Here is a 24,052-nt window from a genome sequence, read left to right on the forward strand (position 1 = left end):
TTATTTTTTCTCAGTGTACCTGAGCTCTCCGTATGTGGCGAGTCATAAGCAATTTGTTTGCGGTAAGTTCTGAAATTACTTAATCAACCTGATGCTAGAGAAGGTGACTGAGGGGTGGGTGGTGGGATTCTATTGAATTGATGTAACGAATATGCAAATTAAAGCGAATTAAACATGTTAACTGAAACTTTAGGAAAACTATTATTATTTATTTGAATAAATATTGTAAACAGATATTGAAAATATACAAAAAGGGTCCAAAATGTTATAACATTTTCAACAAAATTTAAATAAATTAAAGCAACAATAACTTCAGAAAAACCTAAGTTACATCTCTAACTTGTTTCCTGTTGCAAGTGTTAATATCATAAGTGTGAACCAAAACAGGTAAAGGGAAACAGTAGTTGGAGCAAGTATCTTAACCTTAGATTGGGATTAACACAGATTTGATTGTCTGACTGCACTCAAATTAGTCCCTTAATTTAAAACTTGTCTCACTTGTCTGCAACGATCAACTGGAATTCATATCATAAGAGAGATAGGATATCTAGAATTGCATTAAAGTAGTTTGCAAGGGGAATCTAGTAATTCGAAGAGTGAGCAAACATTGCATTAATGTTAATCTTAATCGAAGTGAGATAAAGATTTTTTGTTGTACAATAAATTAACACTTATATATTAATCATTTTTTTATTTGAAAAATTCATTTCAGCTATTGTTCATTAAGTGTTTGAGGTTTAGGGTACATGTGTGTTCTTTATACTCTATCTGAGTGTTGAAAAAACCCAAAAATAACTTTAAGAAACAAATAAAGAATTAAGTTCTGGAAAAGGCCAAATTAGTTTACACAAGTGATAAGTCCCCCAAGTTCAGTCTGTGTCTATAATTGTAATAATTTCACCTGCAAAACAACACAAAAAAAAGTGCGCACAAAATAACCATAAATATTTTTTCCTACCATTTTCCATGCCTGTCAAACGCACATTTTTCATGGCATACTTTTCGGCAGTCATCAAATTTTACACTCACGTCTCAAAGTATTAGTCAAGTGTGTTCTTGCCTTGCAAAAACTTTTGAGTTTTCTCTTTGAATTGGACTAATTAAAATTCACATTGACTTTGATAATGTCTTATAATAACCATAATTTTTAAGATACTAATTTCAAAATGTTGCACCCTCCCCGTGCACTCACACCCCTCCCTCTCTAACCATTACCCATATATAAAATATCTTTCTCAATGGCATTTCCGTTCCGTTTCGTTACGGAGGCAAGTCGTAAAAATTTGAGGAAAATAATAAGGAAAAAATTTCACGTCTCGCTTAATTAGAGAGCCAAAACAGAAGCAGTAGCAGCAGCCGGAGTCGGAGCTGGTTAGGTTGAGATTTTTGTAACTTTTGTTGGCATCTCGGTTAAACTGGACGCTGCGGACGGGCGATGTCAACAGCTGCCAAGAGGGGGTGGTGGGATTGGGATAAAGGGGGTGAGTTTTGTTTTAATATTTGCTGCACGTCATTAAATTGTGACTTAATTGTTAAAATTTCACAAGTGGCAAAGTGAAAATTTACAACAGATTATCAAATCAAGTGTGAAAGTTGCGAAGCATCAACAGATGTTCTGTCCTTCTCGTCAAGAACACGGGGAACCAGTGGCGGATCTTGGGCTGCGAAGGGCCCCCTAAAGTATGCTAAACGTGGCACATTAGATTTAGATTTTTAATAAATTAAAGTAAATTTGTGAAATGTACTTCATAGAGGCATAGCAAAAGATTTAAATTGCTTTTCGGGCATATTGCATACTTAAAGGGGCAAAGTTTCTTCATTTTTTAGCCCTAGATCCGCCTATGCATGAAACTTCGTTTTGGCAATTAAAACAAATTAAAGTCATCAACGTTGGGAGTTGATTTTTATTTGATTCCAGAGTTGAAATTTTATTTTTAGAAATTTTTCTTAAATGTTTCTTCATTTTTTAATGACTTAAAAGTTTTCTTTATTAAGGTTTTCCTTCGACTTCTTTATCCAGTCTGTAATCTGTTTACATATTTTCCTTTGTTTTAAAATTGTGAGATTTCAATCTATTCTCCAATTGAAAAACTTAATCAGTTTCCTGAGATATTTGAAAATCCAAAAATCAATATCAAACAAATCTTAAGTAAAAGCAAAAGGTTTTTGCCCGTGTAACAATTTATTTTAAACTTCTTGAAATTCTGTTCTATTGAACTTTGAATCGATTGCCATTTATTTTTAATGGCAATAAAACCAAATTTAAAATGATAGAAATCTCATTGAAAAATCGCAGATATGTAACTTAAGGGGGCAAAAAAAAGGGTTAGCAGGGCGCGTGTCCATTCGATTTCATTTGGGGGCGGGGCTTTTGTAAATTTTCCAGCCATTTACATTTAATGGAAGTGCATGAAAAGATAAGACCGAGCACCGTCCGTCCAACCTTTCTCCCACTGGAGTGTGGTTTAGAGGAAAAACTTTGAACACACGTGCGAATGTGTGAAATTTATAACAAATCAATAAAATGACAATAGGTGCAACTTTATCGACGGTGAACGCCGTCCTTCCATTGATACTACTTACTGTTCCTGACATATGAGTGCGAGTGTGTGTGTGCTGAATGGAAGGGCCACAGGGTCTGAGTTTGGGGGAGGAGGGCTAAAAACTTTACTCGATAAACAATTTTTCGCACGGAAGTGCAATTTGAACTGAATGCTTGAGCTTCGGTCTTTCCCCATCCCCAACGGATCCTTTCTTTGGATGGTAAACGCGGAAATTATACAGCTAAAAGTTTCTAATACATTTGTTACCGCCAATCAATCGTTTTTTTTTTTTCAGCATTAGGTGTTATAGGCCGGTCTACCGACCAGACCAAAAAGGGTTTTGAAAGTTGGTCGAACGAAAACTTTTTCCGTCAGATAGAAGACTTAAAACTATCCCAAGAGACTTTTAGTGGTGAAAGAAGAGAGAAAACGTAATCGAATATAAAGAAGGCTTTCTCTCGTTTAAAGAAACTGTTTTTTAAGGGAGTGTACAATGAAATTTGGATTTATACTTTTCTGTCTTTTAAATATTATCTCTTATTTATATAAATATGTTTGAGGTGTCAATCTTTCGAATGAGCATGGGTGTTTTATCACTAAGCCATCTACTTATACATAAATTCAATAGTAGACAAATGGTTTAGTGATTATACATCGAAAACATGTTTTTTTTTGTATTCTTTGTATAGATTTTTACATACATTTCGCTCAAGAAGTCCCTTCCCAATTTTATTTGTTAGCCCTTAATACACTATACCAAAGGTTTTTGCAATTAAAAGTAAATTATCCCTAATACTAGATATAGTGGATAGTAGTTACTTGGCATTAAGCTTAATTCTAAAGTTCTTAGTTGAAATATTAAGTGATTCATGTTTTTGCTAATTGCTTTTCGATTCCTTCAGTACTTTTCAAAATTTGCTATTTCTGTACATTGTTATTTAAATCACTTCTTCATTTTTGCTAATTTACTTTGTTGATGGCTCTTTTTAATTATTTCCTAGCTCAGTATTTGAGTAAGAACATATTGAGGTTGAAAAACAGTTCATTATAAAACCTTTGTTCTATATTATGAATAAACAAAGCTATATCAAATGACTATATCATACATTCATTCATATTTAATAACTAATTCATAACTAATTTTGTTTTTGAAAGATATCAATTTCAATCTTTAGACACTACCTGGTACTAAAAAATGAATGAAATGATATATTCATTGTAAACCTATTTCCAATGAAAACTTTTTTAAGAATTAGTTCATTGATTGCAATATCAATGAGTCTTATTGGGTATATATCAGATATCTCGCCTTATGGTCAACAGATGTCCCAGCACCAGATCCTAAGAAATCAACTTGAATACTAAATATTGTAAAAAATTCTTTAGCCAAACGAGAAGGTTTTTCACTTCATAACTATTTAAACTCAATGATATTACATATAGTTGACCCATTTTTAATATAATAATTCATTTAATAATAACAAATTAAATTTAAGTAATTGAGATTCGAGTCCTCAATTCAAATTCATAAATTATATTTAACCAAAACATACACAAATTGAAGGTGTAAACATTGTTTTGAGCCTTCTGGCATCCCACAAGCTTATGCCTATTCCCGTTTCCTTCCCCGTTCTCTACTCCATCCTCATCCCTTAATGCCTATTACCCATTCTCCATTTCATTTTACCAACCGCGTCGACCCTTGGATTTTGGTTTAAGAAGCTTCTTCCACTTACTGCAGGTGTCTTTAATTGACAGGGCAAACTATTTATTGCCACGTCACGTGATCTATAAACGTGACGCCACAACCTGAAGACAGTTTCACCCACACCCTTCTCCTCCCACTCCATTCCATTCCTTCAGTTTGGTGGGCGGCTGTGATTTAAGTCTGTTGAGACATTTAAGGAGTTTTCTGTGCTGCTCAAACCAGGTGTCGTCTCGATATCGATTAACAAACAAACTTGAAGCAGTCAGTCTCAGTTGCCTACCCTCTGTCCCGCCCCCACCCCTCTCCACGTTGAAATACATGTTGGGTTTTGTAGCTATTTCCGTGACAGTAATCAATTTATTTTTGGCAGTGCGCCGATTGCGTTTCCGTTTCAAGTGAGAGAGAACATCGTCGAACCTGAACCTGTGCCCTCCTCGGATCAACTTTTTGCCTCGTTTCATTTCATTTTGGCACAGCGATTTCCGCAGAAATGTCGATAAATCATCTGGCCCAAAATTGTAGTTGCAGACACCGACATCGACGTATACGGATCCCCGGCAGAAGGTTGGCGTGATAGATAAGTTGACAGCCAGACTAAGGCAAGGGTTGTCTTTCAATTCTAGATTAATCAATCTTTTCATTCCCTCAAGTTCTTCATTCTCTCCTTTTTTTTCTTGTCAATTAATTAATTTGCAAAAAGAAAGTTAACGTCACGTGACCCACAAAAGAAATAAAAATGAGTTATCAACCATCACGCTATTTTCTTGAGAAAAGTTTTTCAACTTTTGGACCAACTTAGCCCAAAGACAACTTGCAATAATTTAGAACAGATTCTTGAACGAAAGTCGCCAATCCTATGGGAATTTTGTTTGACTTGGTGAATAAATAATTTAAAATTTTAATCTTTTCTATACTTTAAATATTTGCTGGGTGTGTCTGATGCATTTACGTCCTTAAACCTCTTTCAGTGTGTCTGCTTCATCATTTTGTTACATTTGAAGTATTTATTTAAAATATTTTTCCAGCATTTTTTGTTCTTTTATTGTTTTAACTTTGTGATTCTCAATTCCTACATTGGCGTTGGCGTTAACCCTTAAGATCGGAGAGGCCAAATAAATCTTTTTTTCAACTGGAGCTGGGATACTTTCCATTAAGATACTTATTAATTTAAAAAAAAAAGTATTTTTTCATAAAACTAGGTGCTAAAAAATATGTAATCTCAATACGGACTTATCTTACATTAGACTATACTAAAAATAAGATCATGAGTTAACTTTGTTTTGATATATTTCATTTAAAATTCAGCTAAATATTCAAAACTTGCTGCAAGCTTCCTTATAGAAATGGATGAATAATTAAAACTTTGGCTTAGATTAAACTTTGGATAAAATTATACAAAAATGTATAGCTTTTTAAATGGAAAACAAATAAAAAGAGAGAAATTATGCCCCTAAAAAGAAGACATTATCTTCAATATCCAAAAACGATTTTGCCTTCTCCTAATGTCCGATTTGCCCCACCAAAATTATGACCTACAGTGGCGAGCACATGTGGATACATGTTTTAATACTGTGACTTTGAGTGGCTGTAAAACCCACAAAAATGCATTAATCGATTTCAAATTTTTAACAAAAATCCACTAATAATATATAAAACGAAAAACAAAGAATTTTATTCATTAATTCCTCCTTAGCTCGAATTATCCATAAAAAACTTAAAAATGAGCATTTATCTACTTTTGCTAGTATAACAAAACTTATAGATTAAGGAATTTTTTCAATATTTAGTCCAAAGGCCTTTGGCTGTAATCACACTTTTAATGCACCTGGGCATACTTTCCACCAATGTTTCTATCAATCCGTGCGATAGAGTGCTCCATTCCGCTTGGACTCGACTCCAAAGCTCGTCCATTGGCGGATTATCGTAGCGCGACAGTTGCTTCTTTAGCAAAGCCCATGATTTTTGACCGGATTTAGATCTGGGCATTGATCCGGCCACTGCATCTTCAGAAAACTTTGATTTTCGAGCGATTCCTTTACACTTTTGGCCACTGTAGATCATCTGATCTGAGTTATAGAGTTAAAAAACTTGACACAAAAAAACTTATTGTCTGCAGCGAGAAGTTAGATCTTAGATCTGAAAAGGCTAAGTTAGGAAGAATGCAAAATTTTCCTTACTTTATATGATTTTAAGATAAGAACAAAACTTTATATCATAAACCATAAAGTGCATGATTATCATATAAAATGTTTTTGTAATAGAACTAGATTCAGTTTGTTTTTGTATTTCAGGATTCAATATTGAAGAAGATCAGTAGGAAAACTAATTGTAATTTGAACCAACTTAGCACTTAAGATTTTATACTTTTTTCTAAAACAAAAGGCATTTAAATGGTGATTTTAAATAGTCGCTTGAAGTTTAGCAAATAGTTGAGTTATTACATTAATGTGACACAGTCACAACGATTAGTCACACTCCATTCTCACTCCGTAGTTCGCATTTCTATTGGGAATATTTATCTAATCATACTTTTATCAGCAATCGCTGGCCCAATTGTGGGGGGTCAAGTGCTGGAATTGATGTTTCGTTTATGATTTATCGTCACTTACTTACGCAAGTCATTCCCCTCCATTCTCCGGCCTAATGGTCGACATATTGCAGGGCAATGCAAAAACAAAAACTAAATTAGACCAAGTAGCCAAATAAGGGTGGCGGACAAAGAGGTCTTCATCGGCGGCATCGTCGGCATCGTCGCCGTCATGCTGTCATAATCATCACAAGACAGCATTCATCCATCCATCCATCCATCCATCGTATCCATTCATCGCATCCATTTTGCAACGCCCACATGTGCTCTATGGGTTCCATCCCATAGCTTGGCGTTTACTGATGTAATAACCATGTTTTCAGCTTGTAATGCGGCAGGGCAACAAACATTCACACACACAGACACACACACACACACCATTAAGGGGGTGAAAGTCAAGTTGCAGGGGCGGAAAGGCCAAACCAACTGACTGTGTGAGGGCCGGGGGCGGGGGTGAGGATTGTGGGTCGAGGGTGTCTTACTTTTGAATTGTTTTTGAAGTTAAATGTGTGATAATTTAATGACTGTCGACGCCTGACGACGACGACGACGAGGACAACAACAACAACAACGATGCATCGCTTAAAGGACCTTTCTGTCCTCACTTCCTTTTTGGTGAAGCTTCCAACGTTTAATTTAGTGGAATAATAAAAATGTTTTCTTCCGTTTTTGGGGGCATTAAATTGCTGTGGACTGCCGATGATTTGTGCACTTTTGATGTAACAGATTGTCTTTTAATGATTCCAATTCGGAAATTGGGAATCCAGCCATCCAAGTGTGTCCAAAAATTATTAGTTACATCATTGAATTTCCTTTCTCGTCGTTGGTGGTGGTTGGAAGTGTGTGATTTCATTCTCCTGTGGGAAGATTCGTTTTTTGTCTTAGTCATTGTGTATAAAAATCTGAACTATTTTCCATGTGATCTTTGGCTTACTATAATGAAATCATCTGATAGATAAAAACCAGTTTAGAATCAATAATGAGTTTTTTTTATTTATAATTTGCATACTCGACTTCAAATTGATATAAATTGCAAATGAAGTAACTGGTTTTAACAGCCGAGCACTGTGTCTTCTCTAAAACATGTAACTAAGTATAGTAACAGTTTGGTTTGTTTTTTTCTGGGTTATTAAATTTTAGTAAAGTTTGTAACCAACTTGAAGAGATCTTCGTGAAAGCAAAGCTGGGACTAGACCAAACGAAGCCAGTTTAATGAATGTTCAGAAATTCAAAAAATTAGCCTAAACATTTGAATTTAAGTTTTGGTATTTGCTCAAGGTTATATAGTAAATTTCCTTTCATTTGAATTTTGATCAAATAATTTAGACAATTGAGGAGTTTTAAGCGGACTTTTAGGTCACGTAGTGAATCATGTTTGAAACTATGTATAACTACGATTAGGCGAAAAATTTTAAGGAATTCTATGACAAAAATTTAGATACTAAATCTGATTTATATTTCAAATTTCTATTTAGGTTTATTTAAGAAAAGATTTACCCATTTTTATTCAGTTTTATTATGGCAAATTGTTTTGCTATGATTATGATTATATTAATTTATTTATTTAAAATATGTTTTCTTGCATTTATTGACAAAAGAATTCAGGAAATCTATAAGAAACAAACCAAAAGCAATATGAAAATTTTGAAAACCGGAATTTTTGTTTATTTTGATTCGTGTTTGAAGAAGTAAACTTTGTTTTTTATGTACTAAATCTTTTTGACAATATTATAGTTTAAATTGATTGTTTATGTTTTTTCATTTGTTATTGTCATAAGCAGAAGAATTAACTAGAAAGTAGTAGTAGTTAATTCCTTTGTAGATATTATTTTACATAACTCAGATTATGTAAAATAACGTATTTCATTGTGATTTAACTAAGTTAGTTATTCTTATATTTGTTTGATTTTTTTCTAATTTTTCCCGAAGCTTTTTCCCATTTTAATGGGCTGAAATATATTTATAAATTTAACAAGTTTAAAGATCAATTTATTTTATTTTAATATCTTTATCGGTCTAGTTGGTATAGATAGTAATGTAGTATCCCACTTACTTATTTCGCGCACCTTATAAGCCGCTAAATCGTTAATTTGCCTTTTTTGGATTCGTCTTTTCAAGTTCTCTCAAATTTCTTCCTCACATTATTTCGTTTGAGATTTTACTGAGCTTACATTTTTTACACATTAGGTCTTAAAAATTAAGTTAAAAATTTTAAATGTAAATAGAGCTTATTGCATTAGTTCAGCTGTAATACATAAAAATTTATTTGAAAAATTATTGTCCTTTCCATGAAACTGAGGAAATGTTTTGTCTAGCAAGCTATCAAAGGATTCTAAGCAACTAAACGGCAATTCAAAGACCAAAACAAGTGACACGAACGATAATCCCATATGAAATTCATATGTAATATATGTATTTATCATAAGGAAAAAGAGAATGAAGATTTATGCAAATCCAGGGAGGCAAAAGTTTAAGCTTTTTGAAATGGCGTTAATGTAAAAATATGTTCCATGTACAGAAAAAGACAGAAATTCACATATGCAAAAATAAACACACACTCGCACAACCCACACACGCACACACACACACATCCATGTGTCAAACATTTGCATGTGACAAAGTGAACCCAGACAGCCGCAAACAATGAAAAATGACTTCAAATGAAGGCAACGGCGGCGGCTTAGTTGCCCTTTGCCCTGGGCTAATAATTTAATTTGGCAAAGCGGGGGAAAAAAAAAAGAAAATTATAAATATATCTGCAATAAATATTGCAATTTTCACGAGACACGTGACTGCGATTTATGATAGAAAAAAACAGGCAGCTTAATTGATTTGAAACAATTTTACTTTATTTCATTTCATTCGTCTCTGTTTAGCATCTATCTCGGTCTTAGCAGAAATGGAGGGCATTGAACTGCTCCCGATTATTGCTAACCATGTTGTTGTATTTATACAGCGAAGCATTAGATCCTCCCGATCCTGCGGCACTCACAGTGAGTCGTGTGTTCCGCAGGAAACTATCCGCCGGACTACTGGAAACAGCATATTTGCCCATGGGTGAATCCATGCTACGCATGGGACTCAAGTGTTTGGCTGGGATGGCCTTGCTGGGTGTACGTGTTTGATGAACCATTTTGTATAGAGTTAATTGATCGTTCAAGTATATGAATATGGGGAAAAGATCCTTCAGGGCACACTGGACAGACGAGTGAGTACTGCAAATTCTAGACAATTGCCGCAGCTGCTGGTGCTAGAGCCGCCTTTTTTCGAAGACAGATGCTTAGAGAGACTGCAAACAAAAAAACCATTCAGTTAGTTAACCATATAGTATATAGTTTCCTGATTTCGAAACTCACCTTATATTATTTAAGAGCTTGACTTTGGTGTCCGGTGTCTTCATTGACACATATGTTTCACCACAGTTTGTAAAATTTTGGAGTTCTTCTCGTTATTCTCACGAAAAGATATAGACGCCGACGTTGTTGGATTTAGTTTGATTAGAAAGCCGCTGTGATGAGGCCCTTTTATACCCCTCAGAGTCGACCGATCCACATCATCTGCTGAGCTTATCATGCGGTCACTGCGTGACTGCGACGAGTCGAGACGCTGGCGAAAACGAGTTTCTGGCCAACGACAGACGCAGATCTCTGGCATTGTTATGAAAACATGGCGAAAACAAAAATTTTGAGGCAGACATGTGCCAAAAAAACAAACCAGATTTGCACAAATTAGCCAAACATTTGATCTCTAAAGTTTAGGCCATGCGTCAATGAAACAAACAAAAACAAGCGTCTTCGTCATGGCTAAGAAGAAATGCGTAAACACGTGGCAAGTAAACAACATTTTACCAGGGATTTCCCCAAGAGTTTTCACTACAAATTTGTTGACAAAAATCGATAAATATATATATATGCCTTTTACTTTTTAAAGCAGACATTAGTATGCAAGTTGCATTTGCATTATTTTGTTTGTTTATTTATCTATTGATAAATATTTATCCCAATAAATCTTTACTAATATTTGTATCATCACAATATCACAATTAGCTAGTGTTCTGACACTTTGTTTTTGTTTGTGAAGGGGCGGAAGGATCCAATGAGACTACAATCTTGGCGGGTGCCAATTTCTTTGTGGTATGGTGAGCGAGTGATTAATTAAGAACCCGCGAGAACTTCTTTTAAAAACTATTCTTTATTCAATTTATTCGCAGATAGCCCGAAAAACACGAAATGTTTCGGTTTGAAGTATACAATAGGTTCGAATAGATATGTAAAGGAAAAAAAACCGGTGTTCGAATGCAAGTCTCGTACCAGATTAACTATGGCGAATTACAGGAAAAATCCTCGTCACTCTTCTGTTCATCCGGTGGCCTGAACAGTTTTCTTCCAATATTGGAAAAGAAATCAAATTTACTTTATCATCAATCTAATTAATTATTAAAAACTCATACAAATTTCGAAACTCTTCTTCTTCTATCGATTTAACCAAGAATAAAATATCTTTCCATTTTTTTGGGTTAACTTATCTAACTTATCAAATTTAAACTGACAACTCTTTAACAATTTATATTGGACAAAAAATCGAAAGGGTTTGGTAATGGGTTATCAGACCACAATGTTCGATCTGTTCTAACTTTTTTTCATATAAAACTATTGTTATTTATCAATCTCGAGGACTTCATTACTTGTTTAAAACCTCGTGAACCAAAGTTTTACGGCATAAGAAATAATAAAGGATACTCAAAACCTTTGGTATAAAAACATATCCTTCAAAAACAACAAAAAAAATGGGTTCTATATAGTGAAATATAATATCAAATAACAATAATGTTGTTGCCATTAATTTTCTTTGATTTTCTCATATATATTCCTGGTTTGTCTTCTTTTTCTTCGAATGGTGAAACAAAATATAGTGTCTAAAATATTTTTTATGGGTGGTATATTGATTATTTAAAGATATATTTTAAACTGCAGCTGTTTTTTTTTATGAAACTTCTCAATGTTATAAGAGTTTAAAATTATTGAACGTATCAATTTAATTAAGGATATGTCTAAAGAATATTTTTCTAATATTGAAAAGTATCATATTAAAGGATATAATAATATATAATTAATATCAGTCACTTCTTTGCCAGCCGTTTTCTTTAAAGAATTGAATACTTTGAATACTTTTTACTTAAATACTTATACTTTGACAAAATGCTATTTGAAATCTATGGAATAATTCCTTGCACTTTGCCTAGGATTTATTATTTACTTAAATACTGATACTTTGACAAAATACTACTTGAAATCGATGAAATAATTTCTGGCACTTGTCCAAGGATATTGCCTTTTTGAGAGATGTAACCCAAATGTTTGCCAATTGGTTCAGTTTACATTTTATATAATAAATTTTTGCGGTTTTATTTTTTGGTTTGCGAATAAACCAGTTTGCAAAAAGCGAGCACGTTTTTCTCTTTGATCATTAGAAAGCCATATGTCTGGCTCATTAGCATAATGCAATCAATGGAATTTTTGGCAGACAAATAATTTATATGAATAAAAAAAACAAATAGATGCAAATTTTGACATTTCGCGAATGGCAGACGGTCAGAGTATATCTTTGGATCTGTTTCTAAGGGGATTTTTAATGACCTTCGAGTGATAAAAACCAAAGACAGACAGATCATTGAACTTGGATAGATAAAGTTATGATAAGCTCTCTTCTTCCAACTCTTTCTCATTGCTTTCTCGATCTTTTTCGCTTTCTTCCTTCGCCAGGGTCAGTTTAAAGTCATTCCCCAAGATCGTATAGCATAGATCGATCGGACTTATAGCGCATATTAATGCCAATAACAACAACATTAAAATATGTACTATAAAATTCGCAACAGGCTTTCAAGTGGTTTTTTTTTCAGTTGTTTTCTCAACTGAAATTGGCTGATGCAATGCAGGGTAAACTTTTCATAAGGCATCAATTTATGCATAATATCTTGATATACTTGGTACCCCCTATATAAATATTCATACGAATATCTATCCGATACGATAATGGGCAGATTGCCACGCGACAACATGGAACAACAAATCACTGAAATGAAAATAAAGTCTCATTGTCAGTTTATTAGAATTAGGGAAAGACCCCTCAAGACATTCCCTACAAAGTTGCTGACGTGTCTTCTTTAGAAATGTGGACAAGCCGGCCGGTTGTCTTTATACAATAAAGATGCTGTTCAAGATAATGATGTTGATGATGATGATGATGCTGATGCGATGATGATAATGATGACAATACGTTGATAAACAACCAGACCCACATGGATACTACGTGAGCATTAGCAGGTTTAATGGGGCCCAGTTGCCGCCGGGGCCAATGAATTCATTATTTTGATTGGGTAGTTTGGGCAAAACAATCTTCTGGGAGTCGGAAGATTTCTTCGAGATGTAAAAAAATGCTGCTTTAAGATGATAAAGTGTTTAAAAATCAAAGTTTTTATAAACCGATTAGGTTTTATATCGAAATCGAAAAAAATCTGTTGATCTTAAGCTCATTACTGTGGAAAAATGTATTTTTAATCGACTAAAATCGATTAATTCATACTAAAGTAGGTATGAACTAAACTAAAGAATTACAGTTTTTCGCAATTCACGCCATTCCATTTATTAGAATCGACATTTGAAAATCGGTTATCGGTTTGTATCGGTTTTTACCTGTATTATTTTAAGCTTTACTGCTGAAAGTATATTTTGAATGGAATTAAGTTTAAAGTTTAGTTTGATTCCAAAGATAAATTAGTTAATATAAGTTTAACTAGTCGCCAATTCCTGCAAGCGGATAAAAATGCACTGAACTATCACAAAATCTAAAGTTTATCGAAAAATTAAATGCTTAAACATGCAAGTTTATCGATCCATGAGGAACTGCGCTTAGATAAAAAGGATTCTTGGAGGAGGATTCTGCTAAATACAGTGTTTTTTGCTTTCGACGAGATTAAGAAAATGTCTGTCGATCCCAAAAATATATTGAATCATCACAAGGTATCATCGAGTCGACTCTTTGCGTGCGAATGTAAAGCAAAACCTTCTCACTTGTTTGCAAATGTTTTGCTGATAAAAACCAGTTGGTTGGCAACTCTAATTTGCATTGTCGTCGACTAAAACGAGTTCACAACTCAGACCACAGTCAGACCTGGCCGAGAAACTTCAGGGGAACGGTAGACAGAGGAAGTACCAGACGGGGAGGAAGCGGCTTGGGTGTGGGTGAGGGCGAGGGCTTTCTTCATCTGCAGCTGTTTGCTTAGAATAATGACGCAGTTCGTCCGGGCAGACATTCTGCTAACAAAAAAAAAAAAACAACTTGCCGTTGCATCGTTCGTTCGAGTCACTGCGATCGTGGCTGGCTGGCGTATTTAAACCAGTTGTAAGAGTCGTTGGAGGTTCAGTAGAAAGTTCACCAGCGAGTCGAGCGCAACTGCAGCTGAGGAGTCTCCGTTCGTTTCGAAATTTATTCTTTTCATTTCCTTCAATGTGCAAAGTGCAAAATTTGTGTGTCAATGCCAAAAATTAGCAAACTAAAATCTCTCAAACAATCCAGGTAAAGGGGAAATCACACTGTCTCTCTCTTGAGGTGAATTGATAATCATTGGGAATTATTTTCTCTTGCAGATTGGGCAAAAGTCTATCATCCAGAAAAGGATCTCGTACCGGAAACTCGGCCAACAATAAAGAACTCAAAGTGCTGACCTTGCTGCAGACTGTACCGTGAACTTTGAACACTCGCTGAAACAATTTTGAAGGCCCAGCTTTCTGTTTAATTGGCAAATACTTTTTGGAAAATTCTTTTTGAAAAACAACGCTACAAAATGGTCTACTCTGAACGCACCGACAAATGTTCAGCCAGTCCCAAGGACGCTCCCAAAATCGACTCGACGCCAACGCATAAGCCGAGTCACAGTTCCGGCGCCTGGAGCAGCAAGGCCTCGAGTGACGAGAAATGGAAATACAACAATATGGTCAAGGATAACCGTGACAAGTTCAATGGCATGCACTTCTCTTAGAAGTCGCACCCTCCCAAGTGGTAGTGGGAGTGGTGATGTGATGTGATGTGAGGGGGGGCTAACTAAGGGCGGAGCCTGCCTATTATAGTTACGTGATATATATACTAGATCCTTAGATTATTGTTGATATTTCTGGTTTCTATGGGTTCGTAATAGTTTAAGTACATCAACATTTCAATACTGATGAAAAAATAATTACAAAAACAAAACAAGTGTGAAAAATATAAAAGAGATGCGCAAAAAAAAGAAAAGCAAACCAAAATTTGATCCTGTGTTTTTTTGATAATACTGAAATTGAGTGCAACATTGGCATAAACATATACTGAATGAGAATATATAAGTTTAGAATATCGTTTTCAAAGAAGGATCATATGTATCTACTGTCTAAACAGATAAACTAATATATCTTCCACAATTCTGTTGTTCTCGAGTTTCAAACCCGACGTAGGTGGAGTTTCCCCCTGATAAAGCAAGCTAAAAGGTAGTTCCGTCGGGGATAATGGAAACGATTGTGGATAACGAATAATTTTTTTTTTATCTTCTATATATATTTCGATTTGGGTCATATGTAAATTTTCTTTGAATATATTTCTCGCAGCTTATTTTCAATTTTTTATCTCTAAAATGCAATGAAGGCAGGAGATTCTTTTTCAAAGGTTTTCTTTGAAATGTCTTATGACTAGTCATTCACTTTTACTACTGTTACTATTTAGTACTACAGTAGAATCCGGATCGGGACGACGTAATAACCGGAGGCCCTTTGCATTGGGACTAACTAATCACTCATTGAACTTTAGTCGCTATAACCGGACGGACGTTTTAAGCGGAGTCGTTATAACCGGATTCTACTGTATTTACTCTTACGATACGATACGATACAATACAATATGAAAAATAGGAAAAATGTTATAAAAGAAATTTGGTAAATTTATTAAAAGTTCGATTTTCCTTGCATTTAATAGTAACCTAGATCAAGGGTGGCCACGGAAATTTAACTTGGGAGCCAGAGCATCAGCAGCAGAGGCTGAGCAGAGAAAAGGGTCATATTTGCGAGTCGACGCTCGCAACTCGAGCTCGAGATCACGTTCTTCTTTCTCCCTCCCCGCAAAATTCGGGATTTGGCTGTCACTCTGCCTAAAAGTTCGACGACGATCGCCAAAAAAGGTCGTTTATGACCCATAAAACTCGAGACCCTTTTTTCTGCTCAGCCTCTGCCGCTGATACTCTGGCTCCTAAGTTAAATTTCCGTGGGCACCCTTGATTTAGATAATAGGTAAATTGATATATATTTCTGAAAACTTGATTCCAATTTTTCTTAAATGGCACTGAAAGTTTTGTATTTGGGTTGTGTTGTGTTTTTGTATAGAAAACAATTGGTTATAAAACTTTTTAGATCATTTTTAGAATTATTTATTGGTGTTTTGTGTATTAGCAGTTCTTCAAATAATTTACTGATAGCATTTCAAGCATTTCCTAAGTTTTTTTGGAAAGGAAATACTTTCTATATGAAATTTTTCTTCACATAACTTGGTATATGCTTATGTATGCGACTTGCTATACATCTCTGATAGCCCCTTCCTGCAGGGTATTCGAATACGAAGTAAGAGTACGCAATTGCATATGCAAATAAAAAACTCGAATGCTTATGCAATCAATATATAAAAAACGACTTGAGTGTGAATATGACATGGAATAGATATTCCTGGTAAAACCAGATTTTCAAAAGGAATGTTGATCTATGCTAATCTAGAGGGTAACACATAAGATGAATTCCTTACTAACCACCCCAACTAACTAACCTATCCCACACAAATAAAATCAAAACTCTGATGTTGCCATCAATCCATCAATAACTCAAACCCCATGGCAAAAATGTTGCCACTTGACTTATGCCATCGCATAAATAACTGTCTATAACATTTGCATGAATTGCGGCTATTAGCGTGATTAGGCCAACTTGTGTTATGGACCCTTGACTGGCAACCAACTCACATCGGATGAGGCGAAAGATGGGAAAGTGCACTTAATACACATTAGCCACGCTTATTTGACAGACTCAATGTGGCCTTCAGTTTCACTGCTCTGCTCTGTCTTTCTCTTCGTTTGCAATATTGATGATGCCGTCTCGAGGGCGACAGCAACCTTTTTTCTATCAACTGGCGCGTGTCCTGGGCGATGGGCGAACAAGTGTATCTCTGGCAAAACCACAGGCTCTCAATGATGACGACGACGTCCGGTTTTCGTTACGCCAGAGTGACTGACTCACTGGATATGTAGCTGGCCGATAGAATTTACGTTACGGCTGGATTAGAAGTGCGAATTTTTATAATTTTTCAATTGTATTGTTTGCCACTGAGCGTTGACTACTGAGAGAGAGAGAGAGAGAGAGAGAGAGTGAGAGAGAGAAATATTGAAAGGAATTTCCAGCAAGGACTCTGCTGCGGTTGTCCTTTGACACACGACTGAACACAAGGGATAAGCACGTGGCGCTGACTATTAGGAAAAACGTTTTCCTTGACGGTGCTAATAGAATTCCTTCCTCTTCTTCAATCTCATCTCTCTCTCTCCCAATTCTCTGTTGTAAATGTTGTGGCGTTTTGGACTTCCTTCCTGGGGGCAGCTGTCAGATTGTGCGACACTTGATGCCGATGCTTTTCAATCTAATTGAAGCTTTACCTTACTGTTTTTTTCTTGACAATATTATTATATTTTTTTTTTTGTTGTTTGCTTGCCTTGTAATTACTTTGTTTCCAAGCGCCAGGCGGTCGTCTATAACTCTTGATGTTGGCATCCTTTCAAAGGCGTCGCAAAGATTCCAAAAAAAAAGGGTAAGTAGATATCAAAAGTTGATAAATTCAAAGATATTCCTGAAATTCTTAACTCTTATGTTGTAAATATCATTTAATGCAAAGATCTAGTCTATATATCAGACTGTTTTGTAATAAATAATTGAAAACTTTACAATCGTTTTTCTAAATAACTGAATAACTGAGTATTTCGATAAAGTTATCGACTAATTGGTCGGATCTGATCTATTTTATATCATAGAACTAACGATCACTAAGTTGATCGACCATTTTTCCAATCAAGATACCAGAACTTAAACAAAAAATGTTTAAAAAAAATCAATCAAAAGATTGTAAACAAGCAAGGACTTTGAACAGCCATAATCAATTCAATTCTTTGAATTAAGATATAAAAATTTAAGATTTTTAGAGTAATTTAAAACACTGTTACAAGTAGATAATTTAATCCGTTAGTTCGTTGAAAATCTCTTGAGAGTGACAATCGTTTCTGGAACCCTCCCTTGGGCGCCTCTGTGTATTTGTCACTTTTGGTGTGCGATGCAATTAAAACCACTCAGCAGGTGTCCTTTGAACTTTGCTATAAAATTGTGTTGAATATGTCACTTGCAAGGCTTCATTCCGAAACCGGATGGATAACGGTACGTATTTGAAGCCACAGTATCAGAGTGAAGTGAGAGGCGCGAAATGGAAAAGCAATTATCACGTCATTATCACAAGAAAACCCACAAATGTTTATCCCACTCGCCCTCTTTCAATCTCAGTCTTCAGCACGTGCTTCCAAACATTCCTCTTCGTTATGATGGTCAAGCCAAGAGAACTCACTCTCTGATTGTCCACAAAGACTGTAATCTCTATCTATGGAAAAGGGCTTCTCGGGAAAGACAACCCTTATGGGGAGGAAACCCATGCCCGATAACAAACGCATTCAAACATATGTCAAATGCCACGTGGAAAATTATGAATAATATCCGTAACTTCTGTCGAGACACTGAATCTGAATCCCTAACATACACACACATTGCATTGAAAAATTGTGACATTCCCCCCTCCCCGCTTTTGCTATCACTCGAACGAAGTGTGGGGCGTGCCGTCAGATACAACTTCCGACATCCGACAGATGTTTTTCTGCGGGAACACAAATTGCCCGCCCGCCCTCCTCGCCGCTTTGCGAAACAATTGCCTCGGCAATTCCTTAGCGCGGATGTCTCCGCCAGCCAGCAGCTACAGAAGCAGCCGTTGTCGCTGATTTCTCGAATTGTATTTGAATGTACTCGAACATGATAATATGTACGGGCGTTGACATTTTGCCAAAAGGTGTTTGGTGGGTTTGTTTAACGGCAACGGCAAAGGCAATGTCATTGGCACATGGCAGACAAGGTGCGATTTGGTGTTAATGTGACGCAGCAGCAAACAAATTCTCGCAATTTAATATTTTATTTTCACTCGCAATGTGCAATTTGAAATTGTTACAAAAGACATGACATCCGTTGACACATATGAGGGGCAACTGTTTGAAGACTTTTACTCTTCCTTTTGATGGATTATTCGGCAATTCTTTCATCATTGATTTTAGACATTTAATGCATATTAAAGCGAAACTGTATACTGAATGATTTTGTTATCTCTTAGTGTCTCAAAGGTCTAGATTATCGACTAGACGAACTTACACATTTATGGGGCTTTAATATACCATTTCACCATATGGCTGCTTGGTACAATTACAACAGGGTAATGGTTCAAAATCAAACAAGGCAACATATATGTTTTGTTTATCGACATATAATATTCATTAAAACTAGATAAAAGTTTAAAAGTAATCGGCCTGACGGGTCTATATACCCAGGGCCGTCGAGAAGATATCAGGGCCCGGTGGTAATAAGCCCCGATCAAAAACCGGGCCCCGCTAAAAACTTCGGGCCCGGTGGGAATCCCTCCTTTACCACCCCCCTCTCGTCGTCGGCCATACCATATCCTCATCGCTAAAAGTAGTTGGGAATTCAAACTACATGAAGCGAAAACAGAACGGCACAGCTTGCAACTGCAGATTCCACGTTTTTTATGTGATGCTGATGATAAAATTTGGTGGTTCTTGAAATAGCTATACAGACAACCTGCTCACCTTTTGTGCTGCCTATGATTTAAAATCTTATAAATTAGTGAGATTTATTGACGTCATGCCGGCTAAAACCCAGTTTTGATTAACTTTGAAAAAGGTCGAAATCTAGACAAAAACATAATAATAATTAATATTTTGTATGTCCAGCATTAGCGCTTACTTTTGAATCTGCTCGAATGGGAGCTGAGTTTGAAAATCTCCAGGAAGAAACACATTTTGATTTGAAATCCTACTAAATATAACGCTAGGAGTTAGCAGCTACCCTCCTCTGTCCGTAACTGCCTACGCCCTTCTAACTATATATACCCAAACACCCATTTCTAATAGTGTAGGATAATGTATTGATATCGACAAAGTTTGGTTGTTCCTTAGCTCTTTGATATCTCAAAGACATGAACAATGTTCTGAAAAGTTAACTAAGCTAATCAAATACATATATCTTCATAAAAATATAAAGCAATTAAGTGACAAAAAAACTTAATTCATTCATTCATTTATTCACTAAAGTGTGAGATGGCTGGCATTTTCTACTTAAATATCTAACAATTTGCTAGACATTGATGCTTAACAATACTACATATATTATGAGATAAGTTGTGGAGAAAATTTGAAATATAAATTGAAGTTTAATTCTATAACATTTTACTGTTTAGATACTTATTCTGCATGATGTTGTTTGATCTGCCCAGTTGCAGACGGAGTGGAGTAAGGGAAAAATAAGTCTTCTCCTCTTCGAATTCCAGAAAGAAGTCATTTTTATATTTCGTTTTCATTTTCGTTCGTTTTCGTTTCGTTTTCAGTTAGAAGCTCTTCATGAGCCATGTAACAGAAGCTTTTAGAACATGTTAATGTAAATACAGTGGTAGAAATTCCAATAATCTTAAACAAATAATATAAGAAATTTTAATATATACAAATCTAAGTTAACGATGACGTCTTCTCCAACAATCGTGCAATAGCATTGCCTTATTATTTCAGACCAATTAATTAAGGAATCTCATAAATTGTCTGAGAAAGTGACTAAATTATCTAAACAATTTTCCACAGTATTCCTGGGTTCTATACCATTCTATAGCATCAAAATTTATGCTAAACCCAAAAAACAAGTTCTTTTAATCACAAGCAATTTACATAAATATCAAAATGATGTATCATATCAAAGTTATGACAAGATATAAACCCTGACATTGATCATGATTATGCAAATAGCTAAAACCAAAACATATCAAAAGTATAATTTACAAACTAATCCAAACAAAAGGTGGCAATTACCAGAAAAAAATAACCGAAATGAAAATCTCAATTCAATTGAGTGCAGGAATGAAAGGAACTCTCGGTGGGGTGGGGTGGGGAGGGTAGTGGAAAGAAGGGCAAACTGCCAATAAAATCAAAAGCAATCTCCCCCTTCCCCCCTAGCACGCCCGTGTTGTTCAAATAAAACAAACACGAATTCCTTTTCATTCCGCCATTTCTGTTTTCTCTGTGTTCGAGCTGATCGACAGCTGTCATGAATGACAATTGGATTGCTGCTGCTGCTGCTGCTCGTGATGCTGAGGCTGGCCTGGCAAGGGGCATGCAACGCATTCAAATCTCTATAAAATATGCAATAAAAATATGAGACCTTTGCTTGTATTTGGTTTGTATTTATAGATTTCGAAAATATCGCGAGGTCATCAAGATGAAAACATGTAAACTGAAACAATGGCAATGCCTGCGAGTCGCAATTGGACGCGCTGCCCTGCCCTGCCCTGTGGAAACGGGAGCAACAAATAAGACGAAGACTCCGACCCGACGGGATTTGGCGGGGTCGGGGTCGGAGTCGGTCTGGCTACGGTCTGGGGTCTGGAGTGGAGTGGTTTGGTTTGGTTCGTTGCGAGTGCATGGAGAGGGCACTTGAGAAAAACGCAGAAATGCGGTTGCTTTTTTTTTTGTTTTTCTTCTTTTTCCTCACTTTTTTGTGGGACGTCTCGTCAGTGAGGGTGATAAAGATGTTTGTGGTGTGGAGAGTGAGGGGTGAAATTGAGAGTTTAAAATTGATAGAACATTACGGTTGATGGGAACAATCAAATATTTTGATTTTGCAGAATATTGAAACTGCATTTAAGGTTGAGGTTGAAATGAAGTTGCTTTTCCTTTACATATTTTCTCAGTTGTCCTGTTTGTTTTTTATATCTCATAGTTCAGTTCTCTCTAACAAAATAATTAGTTGCTTTTCTTTTAAATTATTAAAATAATTGAATTTAAATTTGAATTTGAATGTTAGGTGTTACCTATTTTTGACCTGAATTCCATATGAGTATTTTAGTACTTAAATTGAAGGACTATCAAGTGCTTAAATATGAATACCCAATATGAAGGACATTTGATGGAAACTGTAACCTTACAAATATTACAATATACCTTATGACATATCAAATGAAATTAAATAGGTATTTAGGGACAAAGTTCATGTGATATTTCATAATTGTTTAGTCAATAAATTTATTTTGTTTACGAACATCGTCTGTTTTTATACCCTTGCAGAGGGTATTATAAAATTGGTCAGATGTTTGTAACGCACAGAAGGAGACTTTTCCGACCCCATAAAGTATATATATTCTTGATCAGCATGAGAAGCTAAGTCGATATAGCCATGTCCGTCTGTCCGTCTGACCGTCTGTCCGTCGGTGCGTACGCGTTTTACTCAGCCATCTTAAGAGCTATCGGGATGAAATTTTTTTTGGGAGCTTTTTTTTACCCGGGTGAGATAAAGTATGAAAATCTTTGGGATCGGACCACTATATCATATAGCTCTAGAAGAAACATTTTTGCAAAAATTGGAGTATCCCCATGAAACTTACCAATATGATAGTAATAGATATAAAATCTCAGATCCCAAAATTTGAATCTGATCCGATAAATAGAACACAAGTTACAGTCAATATAAATCGGTTCAAACGCTGCCGGCAGCGCTGCTTGCTGCCTACTACTGCCATCATCAAATCAACAGAGCACACGCATACACACACAGACGCAACGCTACATGAACTGTATGTGTATGCGTGCCGTGCTTTGCTTAGAAAATGATGGAAGAAGAAAAACTTGTGGTAAAAAGAGAAATAATATTTTGTTTGTGTATTGATGAATTGAGTTGCAGGGAAAGAAATTTCAAAAAGGAAAAATATTATTGCTAAGTATACTGCAAGGGTATATAAACTTCGGCATAGCCGAAGTTAGCTTCTTTGATATTTAATTCCTTAAAATAGTAATTAAAAAATATTGTATTAATTATTAAATTATTCTCTAATTTTAAGGAATTTACTATTGTTATAGTTTTGTTTACTCGAAGCCCAACAATTTTTTGGGATGATCAAGAATCAATATATAATCAATATATCAATACTACAAGTATAAGTAGTATTTATTTTCTTTTTTTCTGCATTAATTTTTTATTTACTCGAATTTTACACAGGTACGCACTTCAAAAGTAATGCAAGTAATGCTTTTAGGGTACCTATATTTGGAATCTTTTATGAAGATGCTGTTAAGTATTGATATTATAAGTAAGCATAAAAAACCTCTGCTTATTCTTTCCTTTGACTCTTCTTCTTTTTCTTAGTCCTTTTTTCAGCTTGTTTGTTCTTTTTGTCATGGCATTATTAGTAGTTTTTTTAGCTTTCGGAAAATTCGCTAACCAGTATTCCTATTGATTTCTGGTTTTTCCTTGTAATGGACTACTCGACTCTATTCTACTTCCAACAAACTTTTATCACATCACATTGACAATTATCTGATTGATGGAGATACAACTTCTAGGACTTTGTATTCTTTCTTGTCCGTTCTTCTGCTGCTGCGTAATTAGATCAATCGCAGAGCTTACCAAGAGCCTGTCCTCTAACCAAACTCCAGAGACGAATCATTAGTGCCTGCTGGAAGTGGGTTTTTGTCCTCACATGTTTTCAAGCACATGTAAAATAGAAAAAAGGACCTTTAAATGCAATTATGGTCCATGTGCTCATGCTGCTGCTTCTGTTGCTGCAGCTCGTCACAAAAACCGCCAATGATACGCTGTTGAGTGTCTTTTGTTGTGGCTTAAATGCGGACATACACACATTATTACATGGGCAGGACTCTGAGGGTTACTACTCCTTCTGCAGCCGCCTTCCTCTCACCAAATCAGCGCGCCAAAAGCTGTGACGAAGCTTGAACTTTTTACCATTCGCTGGTCGGGTGGTTCGATATATATTATATGTATATACTTATATGAATATGGG

The 24,052-nt window shown here is 35.5% G+C and overlaps 4 protein-coding genes across 4 annotated transcripts; 2 read left to right on the top strand and 2 right to left on the bottom strand.

Annotated features, from left to right (window-relative positions):
* Positions 1-9,665: 9,665 nt before the first annotated feature.
* Positions 9,666-9,971, bottom strand: LOC6642680. Its single transcript, XM_002065556.4, has one exon. The coding sequence runs from the start codon at positions 9,969-9,971 to the stop codon at positions 9,729-9,731; it is 243 nt and encodes an 80-aa protein (XP_002065592.1). The 3' UTR covers positions 9,666-9,728.
* Positions 9,972-10,024: 53 nt separating this feature from the next.
* LOC26529024 lies at positions 10,025-10,299 on the bottom strand. The gene is made up of 2 exons (XM_015178424.3): positions 10,195-10,299; positions 10,025-10,127 (listed from the first exon to the last, which is right to left on the bottom strand). The coding sequence occupies exons 1-2, from the start codon at positions 10,236-10,238 to the stop codon at positions 10,025-10,027; spliced, it is 147 nt and encodes a 48-aa protein (XP_015033910.1). The 5' UTR covers positions 10,239-10,299.
* Positions 10,300-14,270: 3,971 nt separating this feature from the next.
* LOC26530161 lies at positions 14,271-14,584 on the top strand. Its single transcript, XM_015178508.3, has 2 exons — positions 14,271-14,413; positions 14,485-14,584. The coding sequence occupies exons 1-2, from the start codon at positions 14,373-14,375 to the stop codon at positions 14,582-14,584; spliced, it is 141 nt and encodes a 46-aa protein (XP_015033994.1). The 5' UTR covers positions 14,271-14,372.
* A 97-nt stretch (positions 14,585-14,681) lies between these two features.
* Positions 14,682-15,112, top strand: LOC6642467. Its single transcript, XM_002065557.4, has one exon. The coding sequence runs from the start codon at positions 14,682-14,684 to the stop codon at positions 14,874-14,876; it is 195 nt and encodes a 64-aa protein (XP_002065593.1). The 3' UTR covers positions 14,877-15,112.
* The last annotated feature ends 8,940 nt before the right edge of the window (positions 15,113-24,052 follow it).

The sequence above is a fragment of the Drosophila willistoni genome, assembly GCF_018902025.1.
Source record: "Drosophila willistoni isolate 14030-0811.24 chromosome 2R unlocalized genomic scaffold, UCI_dwil_1.1 Seg167, whole genome shotgun sequence".
NCBI classification, from domain to species: Eukaryota; Metazoa; Arthropoda; class Insecta; order Diptera; family Drosophilidae; genus Drosophila; species Drosophila willistoni.

Coding starts and splice junctions, on each gene's coding strand:
- LOC6642680 (XM_002065556.4), bottom strand. CDS start 9,971: ATGGTTCATCAAACACGTACACCCAGCAAGGCCATCCCAGCCAAACAC.
- LOC26529024 (XM_015178424.3), bottom strand. CDS start 10,238: ATGAAGACACCGGACACCAAAGTCAAGCTCTTAAATAATATAAG. Junction 10,128..10,194: donor AAGCTCTTAAATAATATAAG/GTGAGTTTCGAA, acceptor TTTTGTTTGCAG/TCTCTCTAAGCATCTGTCTT.
- LOC26530161 (XM_015178508.3), top strand. CDS start 14,373: ATGCCAAAAATTAGCAAACTAAAATCTCTCAAACAATCCAG. Junction 14,414..14,484: donor AAATCTCTCAAACAATCCAG/GTAAAGGGGAAA, acceptor TTTCTCTTGCAG/ATTGGGCAAAAGTCTATCAT.
- LOC6642467 (XM_002065557.4), top strand. CDS start 14,682: ATGGTCTACTCTGAACGCACCGACAAATGTTCAGCCAGTCCCAAGGAC.